The sequence below is a fragment of the Prionailurus viverrinus genome, chromosome F2, assembly GCF_022837055.1.
Source record: "Prionailurus viverrinus isolate Anna chromosome F2, UM_Priviv_1.0, whole genome shotgun sequence".
Lineage (NCBI taxonomy): Eukaryota > Metazoa > Chordata > Mammalia > Carnivora > Felidae > Prionailurus > Prionailurus viverrinus.
In genome coordinates, this window is record NC_062578.1 from 33,985,643 (window position 1) to 34,007,519 (window position 21,877).

Here is a 21,877-nt window from a genome sequence, read left to right on the forward strand (position 1 = left end):
CATATATGGAAAAATTTCCTTATTTTTTAAGGCTGAGTAGTATTCTGTCACATGTAGATGCCACATATTCTTGATTCATCTGTCAGTAGACAGTTATCATATTTGCACATATTGGCTTTTGTGAATAGTGCTGCCATAAACATAGCCTTGCTAATATCTCTTCCAAATCATGATTTAAATTCTTTTGGACAAATACTCAGAAGTAGGGGCGCCTGGGTGGCGCAGTCGGTTAAGCGTCCGACTTCAGCCAGGTCACGATCTCACGGTCCGGGAGTTCGAGCCCCGCGTCGGGCTCTGGGCTGATGGCTCAGAGCCTGGAGCCTGTTTCCAATCTTGTCTCCCTCTCTCTCTGCCCCTCCCCTGTTCATGCTCTGTCTCTCTCTGTCCCAAAAATAAATAAACGTTGAAAAAAAAATTTTTAAAAAAAAAACAAACAAATACTCAGAAGTGGGATTTCTAGATCATGTGGTATTCCTATTCTTAATTTTTTGTTTTTTTGAATATGCTACGTATTGTCTTCCACAGTGGCTGCACCATTTTGTACTCCCACTCACAGTGGACAAGTGTTCTGTTTTACCCATCTTCTCGCCAACATTTGTTGTCTTGTTTTTTTTTATAATAGCCACCCTGATACGTGCAAAAAAGAATCTCATTATGGTTTTGATTTGCAGTTCCCTGATGTTTAGTGATGTTGAGCATCTTTTCCTGTACCTGTTGGCCATTTGATCTCTTCTTTGGAAAAATTTTTGTTCAAGTCCTTAGTACATTTTTTAAATTGGGTTATTAGGGGTTTTTTTACTAATGAGTCTTAGGAGTTTTGTTTTATATTTTGAAGATTAACTTCTTATCAGATATGTGGTTTACAAATATTTTCTCCCATAGCATAGATTGCCTTTTCGTTCTGTTAATTGTTTCCTTTGCTGTGCAGAAGAATTCTAGTTTGAGATAAGTTTCACTGTTTTGTTTTTGGTTTTGTTGCCAACCAAGTTTCTTTATATGCCCCCAAATTAACAATTTCCATTAATATTTGCAGATTAATATGAACTTACCAGATGTTTGTAATTGTTTTGAGTTTTGCCTAATGGTTATTAACACCATACAATAGTCTTAAATATAAATCAGTAATTTCAGTATAAATATACTTATTCCCCATTTCTAACTATGCCTACTATGTCTCTGATTCATCATTTCTTCACCTACATATCCCTTATTCCTATTATCTCACATTTTATTTAATCCATCGATGCTTGAGGGATTTTCTTCATCTATTTCTTTTTTTTTTAAGTTGTTATTTATTTATTTTGAAAGACAGAGAGAGAGCAAGGGAGAGTCAGAATGAGAGGGACAGAGAGAATCCCATGTAGGCTCCATGCTGTCAGCACAGAGGCCTCAAATTTACAAACTGTGAGATCATGACTTGAGCCAAAATCAAGAGTCAGATGGTCAACCGATGAGCCACCTGGGCTTCCCTTCTTCATCTATTTCCAATTATATAAATACATTTAGTATTTATTATACTACTTATCTTTTACAGAAGTATATTTTGGGGAATAAATGTAGACAAAGAAAAAAATTACAGACCAAAAAATGTTTAAAGCGAAGGTCAACATTACCCAACAATAACCATTTGCTCCCATTCCTGTGGAGCATTTTTAGGTGCTTTAATCATGATGAAATGGTCCCTATTAACCTAATGCATTTAATGAAGTTAATAGATCTGCCTTAAAGTTGTTTAAAGTTGTTTTGAAAGTTATCTGCTTACAAAAATGCAGACAGTGGTGATTCTTCGACCTTTAAGTTTCTCATGCTCCACATCTGCTTTGATTTGTGATAAGACTGTGACTTAGAAGACTGTGCAGACTCAGGACTCTGAGAGTGGGGAGACGCCTTCCGCATGAGGTTCCTGGATATGACCCTCTGAAGATTCTTCATGGAACACCCTGCAGCCCTGGTGACCACCCAGGGGTGATCCAGGGCCTGCCCGGCTGACATGCGCTGACTAGCCTCCAAAATAAGTAGTTTGTCTATAAAGTCCTTCGCCAAATGGGAAATATTTGGCCAAGGCTAGAAAGGAAAAAGAAATAAGATAGAATTAAATAAATAAAATAAAAACACACATAGAGAATAATCTTCTTAATGACATAAATCAACGCATATCAAATCCAAAAGACTTTTTCAAATAAGCAAATTAAATACTATATTGTTAAATATATAGTGAACCTGAAAATCTGCTTTTGAGAAAGGCAAAATAAAAAAAAAATCTATTTGGCAAAAGGAAAAAACAAACACAAATTCTGTTCCAAAGTTTCTGTTCAGTGAACGAGAATTCCTTTCTAGAAATCTGTCCAGCATGCTGCAATTAGCAATGTGAGTTTCCACATCACATTTATGTAAGCTGGACAAGGAAGAGCAGCTGTTGTACATGAAGTACACCAGTATTGGGTTAGTATTTACCACATTCTGGTCATCTTGTAGAGTCCCCATGACTCCAAGAATGAGCCAGAGTGGGAAGTGGGATGGATTGAGAAATCATCAACTTTTCTCTCCCTTTGAAAACTTATTCCAGACTTAGGATGCCTTCATCTCCACAGCCTCAAGAGAGAAGGAGAACAAAGAAGGCACTTCAGTGAAGACTCTGGCTGCACTGCATTTCTTCAACACACACAGGGCCCTCACTGTTCCAGTCAGCTGGCTCCAAGTGGGATCCAGCATGTAGCAGAGATATGGCAGGGTGCAGTATGTACAACCAGCTATTTGATGGTTCAGGGATTTATTCTGGCAAAATTACAGCTTTGGCACACACTTTAAATAGAATAGCAGCAATTCATAGTGACTTCTGTGAGGGTAAAGAGAGCTGTTGCTTTACATGTGTTTTCTGCATTACCTACCAATACATAGCATATATCTAGGAAAAAACTATAGTTTTGTATCCCTTGTCATCTACAAAGGAGAAACATTGAGAAAACTGCCAGTACATTTGCTGTATCTTTAGCAGCAATTTCTGATTGACATGTATTTTTAAAAAAATTGTATCTCCTGGGGCGCCTCGGTGGCTCACTGACTCTTAATCACCTGACTCTTGACCTTGGCTCAGGTCATGATCTCACGGTTCCTGAAATCCAGCCCCGCACTGGGCTCTGCACTTACAGTGGGGAGCCTGCTTAGGATTCTCTCTCTTCCTCTCTCTCTCTGCTCCTCCCCAGCTTGCGCATGCACATGCGCACGAGCTCGCTCTCACTCTCTCTCTCTCTCTCTCTCTCTCTCTCTCTCTCAAAATAAATTTTAAAAAATTATCTCCCAAGAAAGATAAGGAAATCCTTATAACCTATTGTCTTTGTCCTCATGTGAGGAAAAATCAGAATTTAATCAGATATCACAGTCTCTAATCTCTTAACACTCTATTAACCTAGAATTTGAATCAAAAGAAACCAGTAGGGGAGCCTGGGTGGCTCAGTTGATTAAGTGTCTGACTTCAGCTCAGGTCATGATCTCGCCGTCAGTGAGTTCGGCCCCCGCGTCGGGCTCTGTGCTGACATCTCAGAGCCTGAAGCCTGCTTCAGATTCTGTATCTCCCTCTCTGCCCCTCTCCCACTTGCACTCTGTCTGTCTCTGAAAAATGAATAAACCTTAAAAAAAATTATAAAAAAAAAAAGAAACCAGTAAAAAGGAATTGCTCTTTTTTTTCCTTCAGTTTACTTAGGTAAATGAGATGCAAGAGATATTTATGCCCAAAATAAAATGCATGAAATAAATGAATACATTTGCCAAATACTCAAACACAGGAAAAATAAAATGTAAACACTGCATGTCTAGACAAAGTACGTCAGGGGCTGACACTCATCCTCTGCTTTGGCTAGACATCTATTTGGCTCTGGATCCAGACACATTTATCTAGGCTCAAGGTTAAATCAGATGTCTCCAATGGAACATTATAAGACAAGCAACTGAATCTTTCTGGAAAATGTAAAATACGGGTAGTGAGATTTATGGAAAGCTCATTAAGATGACCTCAAATGAATATACACTTAAAATGCAGTTGCAGAAAATAAGGTAACATGGAAAAAAAGCTCTTCAGCCAAAGTGCGTTATTCAAACACGGGCTATAAACTACAGGACTCCTGAGCCATAAAGAACAACTGGAGAGTACCTAGGAGTGAATTATATATTACACATTAGAAAATGACAGGTATAGAAAAAATGTCAGAACTATTTTATTCTTATCTTTTTAATATAAAATTTATTGTTGTCTCTGTTGTATAAAGTATAAAATAAATACACACATATATGTATATATTCTATAAATGAGTGTGTATGCTCACATTTCTTTAACGAATAGTGTTATCTGACCAAAAATGATTTAGAGGGACACCTGACTGGCTCGGTCAGTAGAGCAAGCAACTCTTGACCTTCGAGCCCCACACTGGACATAGAGATGACTTTTTAAAAATAAAGATTTGGAGACCACACATCGAACCACATTCATATCCTGGACGAACTCTCAATGCCATCATTGGGTCCCTTCACCAGCCTGGACAGCCACTTTGCCATTTCCACTCTTTGCCTTGAAAATTCTTCTGTTCGGCTTTTCTCAGCAATCTCAAGGAGACACTGTCATCAGTCAGCCTGTTAACCTATCTCAATATGGAAAAAGCCTGGGATTGAGGTAAGTGAGTCTGGACTAGACAGGCTGTCTGGCCCTCTATAGCTCTAAACAAAGGATCTCAGTCTTCTCATCAAAAAAATGGGGATCATCATATCTCTTTCATAAGAGTGCCATTCGAACCAAATTAGATCAAATATGTGAAAAATGGTTTTCAAAATATAAAATGTCATATATATTTGTTGTTCTTGTTCTTGTTACTATTAAACCACAATGTAACTCCTTCCTCAGTTCTTTTGTGGACACATCCACTGACTATATTCAGAGAACTGGAAGATGAAAATTATCTAAAACTTCTCATACCGGTTCCACTTACTATTATCATGATGAATGTGTGTCCTCAAAACACTGCTCTATGTTAAGAGGTAAGGAACCAAATACAAAGAAAGGTAGCAAGACATCCAGATGGTTAACAGACACATGAAAAGATGCTCAACATCACTCATCATCAGGGAAATGCAAATCAAAACTGTAATGAGATATCACTTCACACCTGTCAGAATGGCTAAAATGAACAACATAGGAAACAACAGATATTAGCAAGGATACAAAGAGGCACCCTCTTTCACTGTTGGTGGGAATGCAAACTGGTGCAGCCACTCTGGAAAACAGCATGGAGGTTCCCCAAAATGTTTAAAGTAGAACTACCCTCTGATCCAGCAATTGCACTACTAGGTACTTACCCAAAAGATACAAAATTACGGATCCAAAGGGATACATGCACCCTAATGTTTATAGCAGCATTATCAACAATAGCCAAATATGGAAACAGCCCAAATGTATATCGACTGATGAATGGATTAAGAAGTTGTGGTATATCTATACAATTGAATAAAGCTTAACCAAAAAAAATAATGAAATCTTGCCATTTGCAATGACATGGATGGAGCTAGCGTGTATTATGCTAAGTGAAATAAGTCAAAGAAAGACAAATACCATATGATTTTACTCATATGTGGAATTTAAGAAATGAAACAGATGAACACAGGGAGGGAAAGAGAGAGGCAAACCATAAAACAGACTCTTAACTATAGAGAAACACTAAGGGTTGCTGGGAGTGGGAGGATGGGTTAAATAGGTGATGGGTATTAAGGAGGGCACTTGTTGGGATGAGCACTGGGTGTTGTATGTAGGCGATGAATCACTACATTCTACTCCTGAAACCAATATTACCCTATGTGTTAACTAACTAGAATTTAAATAAAAACTTGAAACTACAAAAAGAAAATGGTAGCACTTTGTTTTATCCCAAGGTCATTCAAATAATTTAGTTACAAATAAATTGTAAAATTTGTGAACAATTCAGTCTTTTTTTCCCCCTTTGTTCTTTCTTCCTTTCCTTATCTGGTTCTTTGCCTATTTGTCCTCTTGAATAGAAATTGGCAGAACTGTGTAAATCAACACTAACAAAAAGTATAAAACCAAAATTTAATACTAACAATTGCACTACTTACTCACTTTGGAAGAATAAAGGGAATTTAGAGAGATGGTAGCTTATAATCTATTGATGTCTTGATTCTTTCACCTTTAAACAGAGAAGTAAGGAATGATTTTAGTTTTGTGCTTTCCAATTTCTTGATGAATAATTACTCCTAATGTGGTTCCTTTGCAGAAATGCACATAGAGAATCACTAGTAAAAGTCATCATTAAGAAGCTAGACCCTACAAACATTCACACACACACAAACACACACATAATATATGCAGTTCCTAAAATTCTAGATTCAACATCTTAAATTTTAAGGATTGTAACTGATGCTAAAATTTGATAAATATAGAGCTTACTGAAACAGGGTAATAACTATTCACAAATTTAATTACAGAGTTTTTAGAAAACTATAAATATATATTTTTTAAGTATATAGATAAGTTGCCATTCAAATCTTTGAGCTAAGAGCACTCAACAGCAGCAGGTTTTAGAGGCACCTGGCTGGCTCAGTCAGAAGAACATGCAACTTTTCATCTCAGGGTTGTAAGTTCAAGTCCTACACTGGGTACAGAGATTACTAAAAAAAAAATAAAAACTTAAAAAAAATTTAAATAGTTTTTATTGGAAACATCTACTTATGACAATTCTCTGACTAGCATTTCTCTTCCTTTGAACTTTAGTGTATGGCCTTGGTAGGATTTCATTTAAGCTCTGCAATTAAATTTTATGTAAATGTGTCCGAAAGTAGCAATGAACTCTCCATGACCTTATTAGTTGTAGACTGGTAAAATCACTCTTCCTCAGCTCAGCAAGCAGGAGATTTTGTACATCATCCTTATGCTATAAATATTTAAAATTAAAACATTTTTCCTCTCAATCTACAAAGCAGACTTTAAATTGTGTTTTATCTTTGCCAAAACTAAAACTGCTCAGAGACAAAGCTAATTATGTCAGAATGCTTTAGCTATTTGTAAACCCTGGAAAAAGTCAAAAGATATACCCAAGTTTATTACAGGAAGCATCTAATAAAAAATAAAAGTGGAGAAAGAGCCAATCAATCTTATACCAGGCTCATAAAGTGAATATTTTTATGAGTTAAGGGGTTCTTGACATGAGACAAGTCATGCTTCTGGTTCTTCTTATAAGGAAAACACTGAAATTTAAAGAGGATTGAATAGAGCCTAATTTGTTTGAGCACTTATCACATTTCAAAGCACTCAAGGACATAAGAGTGACAAAAAATTGAGTTGGCCTTTGAACTCCGAGTCAATGGTTGACTTATTCTTCCACATATAATATATATTTAGAACTAGTTCCTATTGTAAACCTCATAAACCAGAACATAAACAATATAACTATAACATTAAAACCAAGTATTTCTAAGTTTCAGAAGCTTTATGTAAATAGTTATTTTCTCCTCAACTCAATGAATTCCGCTGATGATATCAAGGTCAAGAAGTGCAACATAATCAAAGAAACAGATAACTACTTTCCATTCTAATCACTATCCCTTATACCAAAGGTAACAACTACACAGTCAAAAAGGTAATGCACATGGTTTTGATTCCAAGAAACACTCACTATGATTGAGTTTCTTTTTTTAATGTTTATTTATTTTTGAGAGAGAGAGAGAGAGAGAGAGAGAAGGAGAGGCGGATAACAAGTGGGGGGAGGGACAGAGAGAGAGGGAGACACAAAATCTGAAGCAGTCTCCAAGCTCAGCTGTTAGCACAGAACCTGACATGGGGCTTGAATCCACGAGCCCTGAGATCATGACCTGAGCCAAAGTCAGACGCCCAACCAGCTGAGCCACCTAGGTATCCCTCACTGTGATTGAGTTTAAGGGAAGAATATATATACCTGTCCAATTTAAGTCAAAGAAGAGATGAAGAAAGTGATAGGTAGAAAATGAAGTACATTGTGATAGGTTTTACAAATATTGAAAGTATTTTCCATAAAACTACTTTTAAAGTAAAAATGTCATCTAAAAAGTTGAACACATTTTTGTGAACATAAGTTTTTAAGAACTAAACCACAGGAATGGGAACCAAATTACAGGAATTATGACCTAACTGAACTGTGGTTCATTTCATCATTGAAATTCTAGTCATGATGGAAAGAGAATGAAAAGGAATTAAAGAGCCAAATCTTTTGCTCTCCTTTCACTTTTTCCTACTTAATAACCTGCATGGAAAAGAAATATAGCAAAGAAAAAATAAGAGAAATAAATGGAGATGAGGATATAGAAAGAAAATTGGGGTCATGGCTGGTGACCAAAATCCATCAGATATGTTACCTCTCAGGGAGTGCATCAGTAAACTTTTTCCCTACCAGTATGGAAATCATAGGTGAATCTAAGTATATGGGGACCATTTTTTATCACTATCCATGTGGGATTTTTTTTAACATGTTTTTAATACCAATGTCTATCTTTCTCAGATGGCTAACTAACATGGTTGTAAGACTCATTTTATTATCAACTTATTTAACACCAAAAAAGACTGCTGTGATATAGTTATAATATAATTACACAATAATATATGATTCCCAACTCATTGGCAAGAATGTGTAATTTACCATTAGCATTAAAATGTTAACATCACACTTTTCTCACTCTTCCACTTAAAAAATGAAATGGTGTACTTGGTAAGTACAGTGTGCACTGTAAGATATATATGTAACTAGTAGCTTATTTAAGCAAAATTCAAACTTGTAGTCCCTCTGTTTCCCATATTAATAGTAATAGTAACAGAAATAGCTAACACAAATATAGCACTATGTACTAATATGTTAAACTATTCCAAGCACTTGACATCTTTTAGCTCATCTGATCTTCACAACCACCTTGTTAGGTAAACAATCATTATTACTGTTTTTACAAATTAAGAAACTGAGATACAGAGAAATGAAGAAATATGGCCTAAGTTACATGCTTAGTAAATGGCAGAGCTGGGAGTAGAACCAGGCAGGATTGTTCTGGATTGTGTCCTTAACCACTACACTACACTGCTTTACAAAATACCCACATAAATATACATTCACCTGCACACAAATGCTCTAAAATTCTTATTTTTTACTATACAACATATTCCTTTCTATGTACGTTTGTATATGTTGTTCTGTCTACTTGGAACATACTAATCTCCCTTTCAGAAACTCCTACCCTTCCTCTAAGACACAGCACACATGTCCTCTCCTTTGTGAAATCTGACCCAAATATCCTTAGTAAGAGGCTGTCTTCCCTTCTTCCATGGACTCTGAGCCTTTGCTCCTACATGTATCAGAGCACTTAAATTTGAAGAGATACAAAAGAATACTTGGTCTCTCAGACAAGATCACCTGATTTCAAAGAGCAGGGTCACTGAGTATTTTCATATGGGTATTCCCGGAGCTTAGCATGATTCCCTGGCCCAAAGAAGGCCTGACAAGGAGGGTGGAGACCACACGAGGATGCTTTCCAACTATCTCTGGGAGAAATGGTGGGTGAGTCTTTTACTTACTATCTCCAGCATGAGCCCTGCCACCAAGCTGAAAGCCATCATGATGGTACTGGTAATAAAGTAGGTAAGTGAAGGCCTCCCTCACAAAATAGTTTTTTTGTTTTTTTTCTTTTTGACCTGTGCTGTGTTTTTCCAACCTGGTTGCTCCTTGAGCATTGCAGGAAGTGACTGGAAAAGAGAACTACCCCTACCCTGCAAAGCCCAGTGAGTAGAGTAAATGTACCCTTCCAAACCACACTAATGTTCCAAAATGAATCTAATGAATTCAGCAACTGAAGGTATTAGTTATCTAAAATCCACCTTGCTATAAATTAAAATTTGTATTTTATGTTCAATGCAGTTACAGTTGAGAAGCATTTACTCATGTTGTTATAAATCAGAATCTCTTTATAATTTTTAAAAACGATTATTTTTTGTTAAATGTTTCTCTATACTTAACTCTTCATGATATTTTATTGGATATAAAGTGGAAAATATGGTAGAATCCCAGCCTTCAAAGAGCCAACAATGTCTTGGAAAGATGACATATAGGTTAAATGTCAAAACAAAAGACATTTCTCATAATCCTAAACACTACTCAGAGAAGGGAAAGAGTAACACAGGTGGAATGGTCATCAAAGTTTCATGAAAAGGAATATATTTCACACCAAAATCAAGAAGAATTAAACATTAATATCAGAGCTAGTTTTTTGCTTATACATGGGTGGAGTCAGAGTATATATCTGCCAAATATCTAGCAAAATATTTGCTATATATATATACATATTTTTTAAGTTTTATTTTATTTATTTTGAGAGGGGGAAGACAGAGGGAGAGAGAGAATCCTAAGCACTATCAGTCCAGAGACTGATGCAAGGCTTGAAGCCAAGAACCGTGACATCATGACCTGAGCCAAAATCAAGAGTTGGACACTTAACTAACTGAGCCATGTAGGCAACCTTGCTATATATATATTAAACACATCACTCCTCTTCATTATAAGAGATACAGCACTTAAATCTTTGGAAGTTTTGTCCTATTTGTTGCACTTCTCCACCGGACTTCTAGAGAAAAGAAATGATTCACACTATGTGTCATACATGGAATTTTAGTTATAGACAAAGGGACTTTAAAAAACAACACACATTTATTACCTTACAGTTCTGCAGGTGAACATGGGTTTTACAAGCTAAAATGGTCAGCAAAGCTGCGTTCCTTCTAGAGGTTTCAGGAGAGAATTCTTTCCTTGCCTTTTTCGGTTTCCAGAGACTGTCCATATTCCTTGGTTCATGACCCCTTCCTCAATTTCCAAAGCACATCGCTCCAATCTATGTTCCTTTCATCAAATCTCTTCCATCTTTGACCATCCTGCCTTCCTACTGTAAGGACCCTGGTGATCACATTGGGTTCACCGAGATAATCCAGGATAATATCCCCATCTCAAGATCTTTAATTTAGTCACATCTGCAAATTCTCTTTTGCCATGTAAGATAATACACTTACAGATTCTGGATATTAGAATAGGGACACCTTTGGAGGGCTATAATTCTGTCTACCATACCTATTCTTCCAGAATCAATGGTCACCCTGGTATTTAAATAAAATTGGTACATTTAGAAATTACTAGGCTTGTTGTAAGTGATAGGTATACAATGATATGATGACAGAGAAAATGTGATGATATGCCTTTCTACGTCTATCAACATGTGTTTCCTAGATGTCATGGACTGAATGTTTGTGTTTCTCCAAAATTCATGTGTTGAAGCCCTAGCCTCTTGTATCACTGTATTTAGAGAGAGGTCTCCAAGGAAGTAATTAAATGAGGTCATAGGGTGGGGCCCTGATCTGATAGGATTAGTGGCCTTTTAAGAAGAGACACCACAGAGTTGCCCCCCCCCCTCTCCCTATCCCCATCTCTCTCTCTCCACACACACAAAGAGGTCATGTGAGTACACCATGAGATGGCAGCTGCCTACAAGCCAAGAGAAGAGGCTTCATAATGAAACCTACCTTGTTGGAATCTTGGTCTTGAACTTCTCAGCTCCTAGAGCTGTGAGAAATAAGTTTCTATTGTTTAAGCCATCCAGTCTGTGGTATTTTGTTATAGCAGATTGAGATGACTAAGACAGTTGGTAATATTGTAAGAAAATGTTAATATGATGGACATGGGTGCCTCACAAACACGGAAAAGAAAACCAAGGGAATATAAATCCAGTAACATTTTGCAAGCAGCCACAATCTTACTCTGTGTTATATGTTATCTGGGGCTACCAACAGGTATTTCCTCAAGAAATAGAGCGTGCACCATGGAGATAATGTCAGTGCTCCAAACGGAGCTTGAGCCCCTCTTTTCTGTATGTACCCACACCCCCTTCCTTTGGAGTGCTTTGCTTCTTTTGTTTTTAATGTTTACTTATTTTTGAGAAAAAGAAAGAGTGTGAGTGGGGGAAGGGCAGAGAGAGAGGGAGTCACAGAATCTGAAGCAGGCTCCAGGCTCTGAGCTGTCAGCACAGAGCCCAACGAGGGACCTGAACTCACAAATGGTGAGATCGTGACCTGAGCCGAAGTCGGATGCTTAACCGACTGAGCCACCCAAGTACCCCTGGAGTGCTTTGCTTCTAAAACCCAATACCTTGCTTTTTTCAGTGACCACCCTAGGGCACTTGGAGCTACTTGCTTCTGATCCCCAGAGAATATAAAAATTTACCACCAGCTCCCCACCACCATCACCCCCATTGACTAGCAGAGAGGGGTAGATGTGAAAGCCCAGCTCTCCTACCTCAGGTTGAAAGAATGCTTAAGAATTCTTCCCTGCAAAATGAGGCTGACCTTTATGGCCTTGGCCTCTTCACCTTCCTTGTCCTGATTTCCAGACTCCCTTACCTATCTCCTGGGAGTCTACCCTTAATAAGTCACTTGAACCTGAATCTTCTTCTCGGGTTTCTTGGCCTTTAGGGGAACCCAACCCTAGAAACCCTCTGAATTAAACCTGATAAAAGGACTTCTTAAAGAATATTTGCTTATTATTCTCACACATTAAAAAAGCAATGGTGATATCTAGTCCGAACATGGCTTAATAAACCACACTCCCAATAGTCATACTGTGTGCAGTCTCCCTCCACATTGAATCTGGGTTAGCCTAAGGCCCACAGAACTCACAATAGAATGAGGCAGAAGTAATGCAGTGTCATTTCCAAGCTCAGCCTTCAAGAGGACTGGCAATTTCCACTGTCCCCCTCTTGAATACTCCTTTTTGGAAAGCCTAAACTAACCTGTAAAAAGTCTGACTATTCTGCCGGAGAGACTCCATGGAGAAGCCCCCAAGAAGAGAAGGCCCTATGAAGCATAGAGAGTGGAGGGGGGAATAAGGGTTCCAGTGACCTAGATGACCCCAGATTTCCAGCCATCCCCATCAAGATGTCAGACATTAGAAGAACCATCATAGATATAACATCGCAGTCAGGCCACGATGACGGCAACTCCACCCAACAGTACATAGAACAGAAGAGTCACGGAGCCATAGCCAAAACAGAAAGACATATCCTTTATAAACAAAAGAACAACAGAAACACAAAGATATTCAAATTATAAAGAAAAAAACCAAAATGATCCATAATCCCCAAACCAGGAAATGAGCTCTGTTAACATTTTACTGTATTTCTTTTAAGCCTTTTTCCTATGCATACATTTTCCCACATGATTGTGATTATACTCTATACATAGTTTGTATTTTGCATTTTTATTTTCACTTGGTAGTATACTGTGCACATTTTTCAAATATCTGTACAATTTTTAAGCATGCACAATTTAGAAACTATCATACTCTATCATATGGATGTCTCATAATATGCAAACATTCTTTTAGGGTTTTTTTTTTCCAATTATCCACTTTTGTAACTATAGCTCCGATGACCATCTTTATACTGAAACCTTTGCTGCATCCGGGATTATTTCCTTAGATTGTTAGAAGTGGAATTACCAGATCAAAATATATAAGCTTTTAAAAGTTCCAGATGAATATTTTCAATCTACTTTCCAAGAAATCTGTAAAATTTTCCCTCCACCAGCAGCGAATGAGATGGTTGATCTCTTAATACTCTTAGCAATGAATCAAGTTGAAGGTTTTTTTTTTAATCTTTGATTGATTTAAAAAAATTTTTTTAAAGACTTTGTTTTCATTTGCATTTTTGGGATATTAGTGAGGGTGCACATTTTTCAAACTTTTAATAATCAATGGTACTGAACTGTGTGTGAATTCCCCCCATCCTTTCCTACCTTTCTATGTAAGTCTTAGTTCTCAATTACCAATTTCGATGAGTTTTTTACAATGCATACATCTACAGTAAGATATTAAAGCTCTGTCAAAGTACAGAAAATATTATATTTAAATTTCTTCTTTAGCTTTTGATTTTGTGTAAGATGTTATACGTACAGATATTATACCTTAAGTAGATATAATCAAACTACCAATATTTTTCTTTATGAGACAAAGAACCCTTTCATACTTAAAAAGATAATGTATTTGGTCACTTGCTGAACATGAAATGAATTTCTCTTTTTGTCAGGCATCCTACACACAAACATTGACAACTTTCCTTCTCTACTCAAAACAATAAGAAGTGAACACTTTCACGAACACTGGGAGCTCCAAGTTTAAACAATGGATAAATATTTTACATAAGCTGTAAGGCTAAACGTTTCACTGAGGAAACATTATATCACAAAAAAGGTTTGGATTATCTAGATTCAAGGCAGAGAATCTCTCACCAAACACCCAAGCATCATGCTGAGCTTCTGGTACACATTAGTCTACTCAGCTGATGGAAGAAAAACTACACACAAACTAACTTGTCTACTTAATTATTAATGTCATGTACTGACCACAGACAACTCCGTAATTGAGGCCCTTGCCACCTTCAGATCAATGGCTCTCATCCAGAGGTGGTTTTGCCCCAAAGGGGACATTTAACAATGTCTGGAGACAATTTTTGTTGTCACAATTTGGGGAAGGTGTTGAATCTAGTGTATTTACTAGATATTGTATCTACCAGTAGTGTATAGAGGGTGGAGTGAAGGCCAAGGATGCTTCTAAATATTCTGCAATGCACAAGAAAGCCCCACTCCCATCCCCTATGCTACCCCCCTGTAAAGAATCATCCAGCTCTAAATGTTAATAGTGCTGAGGTTGAGAAATTGCACTAAGCTGAATTAATAAGAATTAAAATTATTTCTTACCTCTCCTGTATAATTATATTTGCCTTTCAGAATCTTCCTGCAAAGTCTTGTATGGTTTTCATCATCGAAAGGCAGGACTCCACTAAGTAAAACATAGGTGATTACACCAAGAGCCCACATGTCCACGGCACTAGTATAAGGTTTCCTTAGCAAAATCTCGGGGGCTATGTACTCTGGGGTCCCACAGAGTGTCCTCATTGTCCAGTCTCCACTTTTGTTCCCAGAGTGTGCCAAACCAAAATCTGTGATTAAAATTTTCGACTCGGCACCTGGATGATAATATAAGAGATTTTCAGGCTTTAGGTCCCTGTGGGTTATTCGCAATGCATGCAGATACCGGATGCCATCTGCAACCATCTGGAGAATTCTGACAGCGTCCTGCTCTGTAAAGGATCCCTGAGTAATGAGTCGGTCAAAGAGCTCTCCTCCCGTAGCCAACTCCATCACCATGTAAACTCGATCCTGAGCCTCAAAGATCTCCACGAGCTGAACAATATAACGGTGGCTAACCCGCCTCAGGATGGTGAGCTCTGATTCACATGCTTCTCGGCCTTCTCTCACTCTGGTTTCCATCACTTTGATTGCAAAAGGTTTCTTCGTGGTCTTCTGCTCCACCCTGAGAACCTTGCTGAAATTGCCTGTCCCAATAAGAGCCTTGATGTCATATCTATTGGGAAGAAAAGCCAAATCTGTTATCCTCTGAATTGATGATTCTTAAAATTATTTAAGTTGGTGCTTTGTACCACCTTTTTATCTATCTTTATATCCCCTCATCCAATTCCCTTGCTCATTACAGCTTAATTGTATTTATTACTTTTGAAGTCCTCTCCAGATTCTTCTTTGGAATGTAGGCAAGTGATATGAAAATAATTAGTTGGTGGAAAGAGAACTATTAAAACAACAGTCTTTATAACAACAGTTACCATTTATTATACATTTATTGTGTGCAAGAAAATTTATTTAAAAAAAATCTTCTCACAATACTCTTATTGACTAATATGATACTATCCCCCTTTCATAGGTAAGAAAATTAAGAATAAAAAAAGTTAAGTAATTTCCCAAGGCCACACAGATTGTAGTTGAAATGGATGGGAATTAAATCTAACCCCTTCAAATGTATTTCACCAAAATTTCATTGAAGAACTTTAGGATCACCTTCTACCATTTTCTTTCTTCCCCACAACCCTCGTTTTTATTATTCTGTAACAACCACCACCAAACCAAGTGGAGAAAATAAAAAAAGAAGCTTAGTCCTGTTTATAACTTCTCATAAGAAGGAGGAAATCATATCACAAGACAGGGTCTTCTTCAGGTTACTTGACTGTGAGCTCTCAGTCCGAGCGAGGCACATGCCTTATCTCGTCCACAGTAGCGCTTTAATAGATAACCACTGATTAGGTAAGTATGTCTGGTGGGGGTGGTGTTAGAACCACAGTTTCCTCCCACCTGACCCTCAGCTCTTGCAATTTCTGCACTGGAAACAGAATTTTAACATGGGATATATGTTAATGTGTAAAGTAATTATCTCTCAGAAAGGCCAGGAAGTCGGCTAGGATTTCAAAGGTTGGTGACCTTGAACTTGAATTATCTGTGTAAATGTCTATGTCCATCTAAGAGTTCTGTCAAATTTATAACTCTCATTTAAGAAATGTTGATGGGGTACCTGAGTGGCTCAGTTGGTTAAGTGTCTGACTTCAGCTCAGGTCATGATCTCATGGTCTGTGAGTTTGAGCCTTGCATCGGGCTCTGTGCTGACAACGCAGAGCCTGGAGCCTGCTTTGGATTCTGTGTCTCCCTCTCTCTCTACTCCTCCCCTGCCTGTGCTCTGTCTCTCAAAAACAAAACATTAAAAAAAATTTTTTTAAAAAGAAAGAAATGTCGAGAAAGTGCTAAACTTAGAATTATGATTTTACATCTGGAAAGAATATTAGAGAATGATTTAATCCAACCCCTCATTTTACAAATGAGAAAATTGAAGATCAGGCTAGCCAACTGGTTGTTTAAGTTCTAGAGTGAGGATGAGAACCCAGGTCGTCTTACTTGAATCGTAATTTGGTGCTCTTCCACTTTATTAGAACTTCTCCCAGGAAAGGATGCCAGCAAATGGAAATATGCCCTGGGAGTATGCAGGGAAAAGGTAATTCTTTAAGTTGCATACTCAATACCAGAGATTCAAATGCAAATCTCAATCTGTGCTTTAAATAGCCTTATTTCTTTTTGCTGAGTTTATTCTTCCAGTAATTTTCCCCCCACCTATCTGTTCCTTATATTCCTGTGCTTACTGAATAAAAAATGGCATTTGGCTGTACCAGCTTACTGAAAACAGCTTTGTTCTATGCAGTGCATTTAATTTTCTGGCCAATTACTTTATCAAAACAGATAGCAATTTACTCATCTTAAACGGATTCTGTCACCTCTTCTCTTTCCAACTTTGCTTTTATATTCACATGTACTTTCAGGTTGATTTTGAAGATAATCACAGGCATTTCAAATTCTATTGCTTTGCAAACCAACCAAGTTTTACATTTACCTCTAATGTGGATGAAAGCACTTTGCAGATACTAATTTATCACTATGCCCTCAAAACTGCAGGCAAATTCATTTGCTCGTGGAATTAATCATCAGCTATCAGACCAATTACCATCTCTGAGGAACTACACTCTTTTGCTTAAATAAAAGGAGCTTTATTCAATACTGTTAAGGGGCCTTCATCCCAAATATTTGAAAAACTGCTAGTAATTTGGTACTGAGGGAAACATAGGCTTTAAGCCAAAATGTAGAGTAGTGGAAATAAATGATTGCAGATTGAATAACCAATGTCCCATAACAAATTCCAGTAACTGCAGCCTTGCTTGTGAGCCCTTGATGGCATGGATGGTGACGATTTTTATGACTTGAGTGGCTAGATCTTATGCAGTGCCTGGCACAGAGGGAACAGCAATAAATGTTGAATGAAAGAATCGTTCACTGAATACCTATTATTTCCAAATTATTACATATACTTTGAAAACATTAACGATCAAATCAAGCATCGGAGAAGGCATTTATGAGCCCATTCCATCCCTTCCACTCCTCCACTCTTACCCATCACCCAACAAAACAGCTTCAAAGTTAATTTTGTAGGTGGTGCAATTGTACATTAGCCTAGAAATTATAGAAATTGAAATTATTCCTGTAACTTCAGCTGCTAGAACATGTATTTAAAAAATGACACATGGAAACAATAGTAATATCACAACCTATTTGATAGAAGTAATTGTAATGAACTCCCAAGAAGAAAGTGAATATCCTCAGATTTAAATTCTATCAGCTATATTCTGCAAGAGTTCTAAGTGGAATGACAAAGGAGAAGAAAGACAACTGTATTCTAGACTCAGTTCTGCCTCTAACTTCTACAAGTCAGTTAATCTTCTGGGGCTCAACTCTCCATCAGGTAAAGAAGAGCCTTGAGTTAGTCGCTAGAGCCCTTACAGCTACAGCCCTTAGAGTGTCATGACCCTCCACCTCTATGACCCTTTCACACCTACAGGACTGGGAACTACCCTGCCGATGGAGGTTATGAGAGCGGAAAAGCCACAATTCTCTGGCTACAGATGACCAGAGATACCATCTAGCCAATTTAGTCATGATAAGATCCCATGTCCATTCTGATTCAAGTTCAGTTGGATCAGCCAACTTTGTCTCTAAGCTTCGCAGCTACTGGACTCATCCACAAGGTACCTTTGTATTTGAAGTTGCCAAGTAGGCCAGGAAATGGCTCAGCATAGACTGTTCACAGCACTGTGATGAAGTAAGCACACAATTCTAGGGCCAGAAGTGTCCCTGAGAAGCCAATGGAGCCAGCCACCACTGTGTCCCACCAAGCCCTGCAGAGTGGAAGAGGATTTCACGATTTTCTTTCTCTGCATGTCCAACATGGTACTCACTGAGGAAGTTATTTTTCAGGCCAACCAACCCGCGATCCTTGCTCATTTCTTGCAGAGTCAGCTAGGTCCTATGTGTGCCTTATGAAGACAAGAGTAAGTACTGCACCAATACCTAAATAAAGATTTGTGCCCTGCACTGTGCAGCATAATTTCCATATATTATTTTAATTATCCTCACAACACTCCTATAGAGTAGATACTATTATTATTCCCACTTTACAGAGGCAAAAACTGAGGGAGGAGAAAGGCTAAGGAACATTCTCAATTAGACATGCAAGAAGAGACAGGAGTGGATCTCGAGTCTGGCTGATTCAAAGACTTGTTTCTATCCTGTGAATTATAGGGTAGAATGTGGTAAAGATCCTTTTTCAGAATGTGGTAAAGATCCTTCGCAAACCAGGCCTGTCTGGACCCTGCCTCAGCATATCTGTGGCAAGGCTCTCATCCATCAGCCCTATAGGGGTTGAGAGGCCTTCCGCTTTCCAGGGCTCAGAGGCCCGGGATCCCCTCCCTTTCCTCACTGCTGTTCCTCCTCCACTTTCAGTCTGGAATCTGCTCAGAGGTGTCAAAGAGAATTTGTCCCTGACTCTTATTAAAACCACTGAAGAAGACTTTATTCCAGACTATTACAAATGAAGTCAAAACTATTGCAGTAGGAGAGAGAGACTGACTTTAACTCTGTTTAAACAAAAGGCAAGAGAGTTTCAGCACTGAGAGAGCTAGTAGAGAGATAGTAGGGCACGTTAGCTTGGTGGGGAAGGTGGTCAACATGAGTAGGCCATCCGTGCTAATTGGGGCTCAGGCAAATTAGGCTCCCCCCTTCCCACAAAGACTGGGAGAAAGTGGCCCCATGATTACATTTCAAAGGGAATGACATTCCTTGAGAAAGACATTCCTGGTTGTGGAAGACTTACATCTCAAAGGGGCAGAGAAAGAATTTAGTGACATCAGGGGCCTAGCAGCAGAAAGCAGCTGGTCTAAAGCCATCTTGATCCGTCTTTAATCTACCTTCCTCCACCCAGCTCCAGGCCAGCCCCTTTGCCAGTGCTTAACCTGCCGCTTTACCTGGCAAGGACACGCGGATCGAACCTGGCGCGGAATCGGGCCACCTGCATCCTGCGAGCCGCCTCGGCCGCCGCCTCGGGCCCGGGTCCTACGCCTCTGGAGTTAGCGCAGCCTTGGCCCTCCTGCTTGACCCGGGGCAGCAAGGGCGGCCCCGGGACCACCTTCGTGCTGACGCCGCAACCCATGCCCACCGCACTCCCGAGAGGGGCCTGGAGCACAAGGCGCCACCGCGCGTTTATCCGCAGACCAGCAGAGCAGCGGCGGGACAGAGCGACCCGCCCCCAGAGCCGACCTGTGAAGAAACCCCACTGTGGGTCTTTGTTGGGAAAATTACTTTCAGAAGGTCCCGCTGCCATTAGGTCGCCTTCATCGTCACTGACCACCTATCTGTGCGTGGAGTTTGACGTGGTAAAAGCAAAGTGGACGGACGAAAAGGCAGGAGCCTTAATTCTCTGGGCCTCAGTTTTCTCATCTGTAAAGTGAAGATGTGAACATAAAAAATTATATAAATCTATGAAACATATAATCTTTGTAAAGGACTTTGTCTCCAAGACTGAGCTCATATCCAGATGACATGAACATTAAATATATATACTTTGTGTATGTACTTTAAACTGTAAGAGCTTATAATATTTAAAGTATATAATAGTACTGTACTTTATGCATTAAATAAACACACTAGTCTGTTTCTGGTACACCACTAACTCTCCTACAGCTGGAAAAGCCTCCCCTCTGGATGATCCATCTGAAATAGAAAGACTGGGAGCAAAACCAGATATCTAGAATCCAGTCCAACTCACTGTGCAACTACAAGAATAAAATATATAAAAATAAGAAGATTATATAATCCCTCTATATATTATGTAGAGATTGTGTAATCTTAATGTATTAATTATATAATGTAACTATTATATTATTAATTATAATTATTATACAATATATAATCTTATATATGAATGCTATATATAATATACACATTATATATAGCATTATATATAATATATATAGCATTATATATAGCATTATATATTATATATAGCATTATATATAATATATATGCTATATTCACATATATATGAATACTATATATAATCTTATGTATGAATGCTATATATAATATATACATTATATATAGCATTATATATATAATATATATAGCATTATATATTATATATAGCATTATATATAGCATTATATATATAACAAGTATTATATATATGAATGCTATATATAATCATATATGAATGCTCTTTGCATTCATAATTATCCATATATGTATGAATATGGATATTTTATATATTTGACAAATATTTCTTTTGATAAACGATATTTTATGTATGGATTTGATATCAGTATATTGATTATATATAATTCACATTGCTAAATGTGGTAAGTGGTGGGTAAGTGGTGTGTGGGAAGTGAAATTCAGTCAAGACCAAGGAGTCAATATCAGGCACCTGTAGCAAGTTGTAGAACCAGAACTGGAGGCCTCGTCTCCAAACTTCCAGTCAGGTGCTCTTTCATTTGTGCCATTGCCTTTATAATTTCATTTAATTTTTAGTTTGGTTTAACAGAATATCTGTGATGAGTCAATTAGTCATGGATTTGCCCAGAAGAACTGTATTTTGAAGGAAATTTTGAAATATGACTTGAGGGTAGTTGAGAGAAAAATGAACCTATCCTATGGAGAGAGCTTAGCTACCAAATAATGAACTTTTCTTGATAAAGAACCCTCAGAATTCTCCAAATCCTAGGAAACAAAGAGATGCAGCAGTGAAGGCATCAGGCAGTCAGTTATGAGGAATTCCTTCTGTGTGTCTGGGTGCTCCAGGCTGCACTAACTGCAGAAAGTTCTGGTGTACCGGCCATGGCTGGCTGCACAGCAGGAAGAGCTTTGTCAAGAGCCTTTCCCTAAACCTGAACCACATTCCTTGAAAACTGGCTAATACAGTCACTGATTTGAAAGCCTTGAAAAATGAAACAGTAATGGAAACTACTGATTAGTTCCTTTTTGGAAAGCACCAACTATTAACTGGAAGTATTATTGGTCAAATAAATTCTGTGCCTGGAGAAAAAATTGAAC

The 21,877-nt window shown here is 38.1% G+C and overlaps 1 protein-coding gene across 1 annotated transcript; it reads right to left on the bottom strand.

Moving 5' to 3' along the window:
• Nucleotides 1-1,758: 1,758 nt before the first annotated feature.
• PSKH2 (protein serine kinase H2) lies at nucleotides 1,759-19,979 on the bottom strand. The gene is made up of 3 exons (XM_047841699.1): nucleotides 19,795-19,979; nucleotides 14,804-15,470; nucleotides 1,759-2,064 (listed from the first exon to the last, which is right to left on the bottom strand). Exons 1-3 carry the CDS (start codon nucleotides 19,977-19,979, stop codon nucleotides 1,759-1,761), a joined length of 1,158 nt encoding a protein of 385 aa, XP_047697655.1.
• Between the last annotated feature and the right edge of the window lie 1,898 nt (nucleotides 19,980-21,877).

Excerpts from the sequence above, each read along its gene's own strand:
- PSKH2 (XM_047841699.1), bottom strand. The coding sequence starts at position 19,979 with ATGGGTTGCGGCGTCAGCACGAAGGTGGTCCCGGGGCCGCCCTTGCTG. Across the intron at positions 15,471-19,794 it reads GATCCGCGTGTCCTTGCCAG|ATATGACATCAAGGCTCTTA; the intron begins GTAAAGCGGCAG and ends TCTTCCCAATAG. Across the intron at positions 2,065-14,803 it reads AATATAATTATACAGGAGAG|CCTTGGCCAAATATTTCCCA; the intron begins GTAAGAAATAAT and ends TTTCCTTTCTAG.